General features: G+C 41.9%; 1 protein-coding gene across 1 annotated transcript; it reads left to right on the forward strand.

The window, feature by feature from the left end:
* Positions 1-617: 617 nt before the first annotated feature.
* On the forward strand, positions 618-5540 carry C1H13orf42 (chromosome 1 C13orf42 homolog). The gene is made up of 3 exons (XM_071734392.1): positions 618-1031; positions 4346-4493; positions 5299-5540. Exons 1-3 carry the CDS (start codon positions 618-620, stop codon positions 5538-5540), a joined length of 804 nt encoding a protein of 267 aa, XP_071590493.1.
* The last annotated feature ends 3276 nt before the right edge of the window (positions 5541-8816 follow it).

Below are 8816 nucleotides of genomic sequence, written 5' to 3' on the forward strand. Positions count from 1 at the left end.
TCTTTCAGCGGCCGAACTCCTTTGGACAGAAACTATTCCCCACTCACACCTTTGTCCCCATCGAGGCTGAAGCTCTTCCAAAAAAAGGTCCCCGGCAGAGTCCTGTCCCAGGAGGCGGGGGGATGCTGGGCGGAGAGCGGCAGCGCTTCAGCACCACGGACAGCGCCCGGAGCCCGGCGGCCGCGCCCGGCGAGGGACCGCGGGGGTGACAGAGCGGGGGTGACAGCGGAACCCAAGGAAAGGGAGGGAGAGGATACCCGTCTCCATGCTGATCGATTTGGTGGGGAGCAGCAGCCAAATGAAAGGGCAAAGCATGGTATTTGGCCTCGTTTTAAACCGAGGAAAGGATAAAGCTGTTTGGCTGACACAAATGGAATAGAAAACACACTTTTGCCTTACCATTCTACTCCTCCCAATGTGTTAGGCTGAGAGCAATTTGTGCAGAAAAAGGGTTGGGTTTTTTTTGGTTGTTTGTTTTGGGTTTTTTTCTCCTCATTGCCTAAAGTGATAAAATTTTCTATCTGCTGAGAGCAAGAGAACAGCTGTTGATTACCAGATCTAGGGTTACACTGAGGAGCTGGAAGAGAAAAGGTACAAAGGGGAAGAAGTGTCACACTATGTTTAAAAAGATCCATTCGATATTTCACCCCAACTGCCACCGAAGAAATGTGACAGATGACATCCCTTATGGTGATGGCACAGGTTCTGCAGTAAGACTGATCCGCAGCACTTCCATGTATGTCCTTGGAGGTGAGCAGGAAAAAGTTAGTGAGCCATTAAAAAAATGCAAAAGTACAAGCAGCATCGAGTCTTGCTCCCAGCCAAAAGAGGAAGATAGAGACTGGATGTACTCTAAGACTCAGGACTGCTTGAAGTACTTACAGGATCTGTTAGCCTTGAGGAAAAAATATCTTGATAACATCAACAACTTGAAATCTATGTATATGGCTGCAGATTCCCCAACGTCCACAAAATCATCCAAAACTGGAAAGACATCATTTCTTCCACTTCCTTCCGAAGAGTCTTCTAAGGTAATTACAAAGAACTTCTGTCATGTGCTTGGTCTTAAGTCATGAACCAATTAGCTGTATGACCTATGTTGCTTTTCTGCTCAGGCAGTTGTTTTTTTACTGTTACATCATTTGAAATGCTGCTAAATACCTTAGTGTTTTTGAGCAAGATGAAATTAAGTATGAGCACAAAAATAAATGTGTATGTCTACATCTTTTTGTGAGGGGAGAGAAAATAGGAGAAGGAAAAAGATATGAGAAAGTATGGGAAGTACCTGAAAATGAGTTTTGAAAGAGTGAGCTTTTCTCTTGGTACCCTGAAAGACTACTTAAGTGCCTCAGAATTCTCCACAATGGTTGTTCATAATGACTGACAAGCACAGTAATCCCTAGGTTTTCTGGCATCTTTTTTATTGCCATAAAGTTTCTTACACAAAATAACTGTAAATTCATTGAAACAAATAGGATTCTTTTTCTGATCAGACATTGATTTTGAGATGGTATAATTCTTCCCCTTTCACTGTAATTATACAACAATAGTAAAATTAAAACATCACCTTTGGTGCAAACTATTTCTATATATTCTGGAGAGAAAAGTATTACAAAACTTCCTCCTGGTTGCAGATCATTCATCTCTAGATACTTCAGTCATTACCTTGACTCTTACTTGATTGAGGACAAAGGATTGCAGCAATTGCAGTGATGTGTTCAGGTAACATGACCACAAACATGAGTCTGAGAGCAGATTCACAGGTTACCCAGTGCAATCTTTAAAGTGGATATTAATGGGGATGGTAGGAAGGAGGGATATATGGATGACTTACTGATTAGGCCAGGTAGACTTTACCAGAAAGTTATTGCCATGGTTTGAAAGTTTTGTCACAGCAGGATGTCAGAATGGCTGAAGCTGAGATCTGTTGCAGGTATTAATCAAAGGACAAAGCTTGTGTGTTTCAGGCTAGATACCCCATTCTTTTATTCTTTTATCTAACATCCATTCAGTCAGTGAGAATTTTTTTGGGTTTATTTGGCTTTATGTCACCTTTTGAATGCTTTGAAGGGTGACTCTCAGAATCTAAAAGTAGTATTGGAATCACAAAATTGTCAGAGTTGGACAATCAGTGTAAAAGTGTCCTAATACAAGTGTCTCAGTCTCAAAGTGTGGGGTAATACTATCAGCCACCACTTTGAGACAGAGATTCATGTGATTTTGAAATGAAGCACAAAACCACGGAGGGAAGCAGGTGGGGGGCATCAGATAAGAGTATCTTCATGTGAGTGGAGAAACACATTGACCAAAACAAAATAGGTTTTACAATTAGTGTAAAAGGGTACTAATACCATATAGACCAGGAGGGTGGGAGGCAGGTTCTACACAACTAGGATTAATGCAGGTTTGTGAATTTCTGAGATTTACCACTGAAAATACCACTTCAGAAAAATACCAAAAGCTTCAATTTGATTTGGCAAATTAGTGAATCTCCCACAGAATGAATCTGAGAGTGCTGACATCTAAGTGTGACCAGCTAGTTCATATGTATGAATGGCTCTGGTGCTGGCTGGCATGATATCTCCATGAGTTCCTGCCTTAGGAACAGGCAGGAAAATGAGCAGGATATGCTACATATCTGAGTCATTCTTGTTGACACAAATGGTAGGGTCACAGATGCACAGCTCTTGTTTTTCAAGAACTAGGGAAAGGTTAAGAAGGCTTCTAGAATACTCTGCTTCCTAACTACAGATTTTCTGTTCACAGATTGCGAAGTTCATCTTATCAACAGGCTTGGCTGTTTTTTTCCCTGTTTGCATTGAATTCTTTGCTTGTGGAAATTAATTTCTTTTTCTATGTGGTGCCTGATAGGCAATCCTGTACTCATGGAAGCTTTAACTGAAAGACACCGTAGGGGCTGGACTACAGTCTGACTCTGGATTCAACATTTTACAGTTGAGTCTAGTGAGAAAGAAGAGAGAAGAGAGAATAGAGAGAAGAGAGAGAATCGAGAGGTGTGTGAATGCTGGATATACACAGGCATTTGGAATGGGCTGCCCCAGGAAGTAGTGGATTCTCCATCCCTAGAGATATTTAAAAAGAGACTGGATGTGGCACTCAGTGCCATGGGCTGGTAACTGCAGCGGGAGTGGATCAAGGGTTGGACTTGATGATATCAGAGGTCCCTTCCAACCCAGCCGATTCTTTTATTCTATGATTCTATGATTCTATGATTTCTTTAAAATTAACTAAGGAATTAGCCATAATAACAGTCGCTATTTTCATCAGATGTGGTAACAGTTACTGTACAGCACTTGTGAGGATGTCAATCAGCCCACAATGTCAGGAGGGGAGTAAGCTTGCTCCTCTCTCTGCCTCTACAAAATGGAGAGCAAGCTGGTCCTTCAGAGATTTCACACAACATGTACCTTTTGCTTGCACGCTTGAGACCCAAGGTAGTACTTGTCTGACTTGCTGTACTTTCTGTATTTCTCTCTGGCAGCACAGCTACCTCGGACTGACAGGGAAAATATACAGCCCTTCATTAGGCAGAGCTTAGCAGGAAGTATTAATCCCATATGGACCTACTGAATTGCTCACTGAGGCTTTATAACTTCTTCAACATGTATAGACAGGCATATGCTTTTTTATCAAGACAGGTTCCTAATTTTAAACCCCTTGACTTTCCTGTGGGAATTATCACAGTGTTGAATGACTCATATTTTAGCACACACAGTCCTTTCCCATTTCAGAAAGACTTGAGCAATTTAGATCTGGATTCATTTAACCTAACCTAGGCATTTTAATAAGATGCTTAAATTAGTAACCGAGTTACCCCACAATCCCTCTGCAGCTTAGAGAAAGAGCTGCCTGCAGAGGGGAATTCAGCCTACCTGAGGCCTGACTCATCTTCTGAAGGCACTTGAGCCCTGCATTAATTACAGCAGGAACCCTGCCTGACTACATTTCTAATGTGTGTCTCATTAGGTACCTACTGCTAGGGAGAATAAATTGGGCCACAAAGCCCAGCTGTCACTTACCCACCTAATTAAATGGCTGGATACGGGGGTTCTGAGGGATTTTATAACACCTGCCTTGCAGTGCCCGAGAGGAAGATGTTTGGTGCTGAGTATGTAACAAGATGGATGTTTGTCAGACTGCTGTCGTGCTTTTTCTTTGATGATTACAGACTGTGTAGTATTCTGGACCTGTGCCCTTTTCTCACAGCTTGAGGTCTGAAATCAAATACCATTTTTGCAGTTTCTTCCTTATCCTGTTTGCTCATTAAGAAGTCATTGTGCCCAACCCATAGCTAACTCCTTTCCTCCCTTTACGTGATCAACAGGCATCCATGGAGAGAAAAGGCCCTCAGCCCAGTTCAGATGTAAAAGAAGCTATGGCTTTCTTTGACTCAGTTATAGCAGACCTGGATTCAGAGAGACGGCGGAGAGTTCCTGATGTGGATCTGCCAAACGTGGATGTTGATTTTGATGGTGCAGTATAAACCAGACCAAATACTATTACTTTTAGTGTGCAAAGAGTAGATGGAAGAGTGGAATTGTAGGACCATCTCTGCTTATTTAACAGGCAGAGTTTCCCTCCAAGTGTTGCTTCTCAAATCTAGGACCATTACATGCAGTATGTGAAATGACAGCAATGCATTGCTTGTACCCAGCTGAAAGGGTGTAACTATTCCATGTGTGGCCATTGCATGAGAAAATGGAGCATATGTAGTGCTGGTATGGTTCTTGCCTTCTACCCATAGCTGAATTCCACCCTTGCATCTTAACCCCAAGCTGTTTTTGGAGGAGAGCTATAAAAAGTATAAAGATGTTTTTTCCTTCATATGGTTTTGATTTTTCTCATTGAAAAATGGCTGGGAATTTTCTCTTCTACAAACAAAAAAGAAGTAATTTAGACATTATTTAAAATAATGGTACATTTGCATCAGAGAGGATGGCATTTCCCAACTAAATGAAGATGTGCCTATCCAGGGTCATCACCTATCCTCTATAATCAGTGAAAAGAAAAACATTTCTTTCCTTTGTCTTAGGTAGAGATCTGAAACAGATCAGATTAGCTGTGCTCTGAAGGTGTGTATAAAGGAACTAGCTCTGTCACACCAATTTAGAGAGCAGACATTGAAATAATAGTTGATATGAATCTCTTCCCAAGTAGCATCCTCTAGTGAAATCAGGCTGGTTTCTCAACATTACTTCCAGGGAGGACCCAGCGGGCACTTTGTCCTCTCAATGCGTGTGGAAAACTGTTAACACAAGATTATCTTCTGTCTTTCAGTTGCTACCAGCACAAGTGAACACAGTTTACATTCAAACTGGATCCTTCGTGCTCCCCGGAGATACTCACAAGATGCTGCCCAAGCATCCAAGGCTGTGAATCAGTCTCAAAGAAACAGCCAGAGGAGAACCACTGGCTCTAGGAAGAGGTTGGAAAGACATCCCATGTACTTGCCCAAAGCTGTGGAAGGAGCATATAGCACTTTAAAATTTAAACCCAAGACACGTAAGAAAGAATATTGAAACACTGTTCCCTCTTCAGATGAAGAGAGAATATATGAAATAGGACACGGAAGACTTGTTTGTTTTTTTTTACCTCTGACCCAACTTTTACACTCTAGAAGTTTCATGTAATCATTGGAGGTCCTTTGTGTGGGACATATTCTAAGCTGTGGCTATTCCAACTTTGGACTCATATGAGGATTTAACTAATTGAGTTCATTGTGCCTAACAACACTGCTTTGTCATTCAGCTTAAGGGGAACTCCAGCTTGACAAACCTTTTTTTCCAGTGCTGTTATTGAAAGCAATGATTCAGAGACTGTCTGCTGCAGTAATTTTTCATCTGTTTCCAGTACTGCAAAGCAATTTGAGCAGTTCAGCTAATCTGTTGGAGCTTTTGCACCAGTGTTTCCAACTTCAGAGCACCAAAGCAGAATTTTCTGCTTGTTTTGCATGTGAAAATTTGCATGTGCCATCATTGACTCTGTGATCTAAGCATATAAAGCAGCACTGGGGTACAAGCAGCCTGAGGTAAAAGCAGAAAAACCTGCAGTGAAGGAACCTGTGTTAGAAACCTGTGTTTTTAGGGATTGCTTCAGTGTGTTTTGGAAAAAAAAAAAAAAAGCCATCTTTTACTCTGTTTGCTATTGCTCATGGTTCTGTTCTGGCATAAAATATCAAGGGGCTCACCACATGCACAAATTTATACAATTTTTTTCACATGGTTATACCACCTGCTAGTTTTCATCTATTTTAATGCCCAATTGCTGAATCAAGGCATCCCAGTGTACACCAGAAAAGCTCAATATCTTTGGGAAGAAAACTTTTGTGAATAAACTGGAGTAAATGTTGTTCTCAAGGGTAGAAGCCAATCTGCAAAGAAATCCAATGCATCAGCAATCAATTATATCCAATATTTGGAATTCTGCTACTTCATCACTGGAGATCATATATGAAGAACACAGCGTAAAAGTGTTCCTCTTCAGGCTCTTTCATTTTAGATACTTGGAACTGTTAAGCCCCATACTCTGCCAGTTCTACTGATGTACAGCAATGTAAAAATGCTCAGAAAGGGACAAGGATCTAGTGCCTGTGGCCCTTCAGGTAGGGCAATGCTATTGATATCACAGCCATCAGTCTGAGCCACATCCCCCTGCTAGTGCTTTGTCTTAAGAATCTGCTGAGGTGTTTGGGATCAAGCATCTTCACTTTTTCTGATTTTTTCACCTGGTGTTCAGTCAGAGGTTCACTGTGAGAGATGGATCATGGCAGCACTGGTGTGACCAGCTGGTGATTCACTGGTGATTTCTTGTTTCTGTGTTCAGCAGTTTTTATGTCCCCAGGCTTGGATAACTTTCCTAGGGCACTGGCCATCAGTATAACTCATCTGATGTATCATAACCTCCATAAACCTTGTCCTCACTACACAGAACATTTGGCAGGTGACAGTTCTTGCTGATTTGTGTTCCTAGTCTTTGGGACTGAGTTATACAAGCAGCATTTCTGCCACGAGGTGGAAGGACCTCTCTCAGATCTCACGTATCTAGGACACTTTCTGACATGAGATAGGAGAGTGCCAAAACCCCAAGTGTTGCTCCAGTCAGAGATGGTATCTCCTGTTTGCTGAAAACATTTTGTTTATTTTTCTAATGGTGTTCATGAAGGGGAGAAGTGAATTGTTTCTGTAGCACTTTAATTCCTGAGGTGATTTTGCCTCTGTTTTACCAGTCTGTATCCTTTTCAAAATAATCAGTTTAACCAGCATCATTAATACATCTTTATGGAGAGTTTAAATTAAGATCTAGGTTTTGCTCTGATGCTGCCTGTGCTTCTCAAGATTAGGCTGTTTTCTCTCTACTGTGTCGCTGCCTTTTTACCTCCCCAGTCCTATTCTGGCTGCCCTGAACTGAACATCATAATTGTCTTTAAAACTGTTCTGACTTTGACAGATGATCATTTAAGGCAAAAACAAATTGAACATTTTTGGTAACCATGCCACCCTAAAACCTCTTTCCAAGCAGAATCTCTCCCTGAAATTGCCGCAGAAGATTTTTACTCAGTGTGTGGTCACCTTTTTGCTACTAGAACATGCAACGTGAATGGACGCTGACAGAAAACCTCATCTTTTTGAAGTAACTATTAACAGAATTAGGCATGTGCATAATGAAAATACTGATGAAAGAGGAAGAGAAGGATTCCAACAGTGTTCTGTCCTGGGCTGTGCTTAATGTTCATAGTGCCAAGGTTTTACTCATTGGAGTAGCTGATCTTTATGCTGTCGTTTTAAGGATGCACTGTGATGCCCAAAACCACACTGCTTCAACGTGTTTGACCTTCCCTGTGACTTCTTGTCTGTGCTTGTAAAATGGAAATATCTCTGGTTATCTGCTGTGACCCAGGGGAAGGGTCTCTCTGCTGTCCAGCACACCATCTCCAGTGTGAAATATGTTTGCTTTTGTCAGTAAGAAATAGAAGGGGGGAAAAGATTTGCAATTTTGATTTGGATTCTGTGATTACTTTTTTTCCCCTTTTCTTAAAGCTCACTTCAAGCCTGTTACCATCTTAAGAAATTTTAATTAAGCAAGTAAAATAAAGAACTTTTTCTCTGGGAATATTTTCTACCTCCTATTCCATAAATACAGGCATCTTCCTTCTCCTAACATACAAGTCCTTGCAAGCTGGACATGGCTCAGCTCCAACAGAGCTCGAGAGCATGGCCCGAGCATCTTGGGGCACTCTGTGAGGAGGGAGGAGCAGAGGGTTCAAGCCCAGAAGCTCAGGGTTTGCTGCCTGTGCTAGAATAGGGCATTTGAGCAGAAAGGGAGCAGGAGAGAGGAAAGGGAGGTGTTTCTATCCCCCATGGCTGAAATGTGGGGGATTAACTTCCTCCTCAGGGAAGGGTTTAGTGTGGATGGTAGCACCCTCTGTATTGCCCAAGACAGAACTATGCCCCTGCCTAATTCTGACTCACTCTAGGCAGCTTTCCACACAGTTTCCAGGAGCACTCAGTTCCCTACAAAGCTGATCCTCAGCTTCTCTGTTTTATTCCCTCAGGGCCTTTGTAGGCAGAGTGCAGAGGCACTGACATTCAAAAGACTCTGTCTGCCATGGGTAGCAACAGGCAGCTATTTCAGTCATTGCAACGCTGAAATTAAGCACCTATTACTATACATTCTCTGACAATGCAACTTGTACAGAAGAATTATTCATGACCAGCAGAGCCCTGTATGACCTAGATTCCTTGCAGAGATTATTAGTGAGCTCTTTCAGTCATGGCCTCAGGCCCTGATAATGAAGT

The sequence above is a fragment of the Heliangelus exortis genome, chromosome 1 (genome assembly GCF_036169615.1).
Source record: "Heliangelus exortis chromosome 1, bHelExo1.hap1, whole genome shotgun sequence".
In the NCBI taxonomy this organism is placed as follows: Eukaryota; Metazoa; Chordata; class Aves; order Apodiformes; family Trochilidae; genus Heliangelus; species Heliangelus exortis.

Excerpts from the sequence above, each read along its gene's own strand:
- C1H13orf42 (XM_071734392.1), top strand. The coding sequence starts at position 618 with ATGTTTAAAAAGATCCATTCGATATTTCACCCCAACTGCCACCGAAGA. Across the intron at positions 1,032-4,345 it reads CTTCCGAAGAGTCTTCTAAG|GCATCCATGGAGAGAAAAGG; the intron begins GTAATTACAAAG and ends CGTGATCAACAG. Across the intron at positions 4,494-5,298 it reads CGTGGATGTTGATTTTGATG|TTGCTACCAGCACAAGTGAA; the intron begins GTGCAGTATAAA and ends TCTGTCTTTCAG.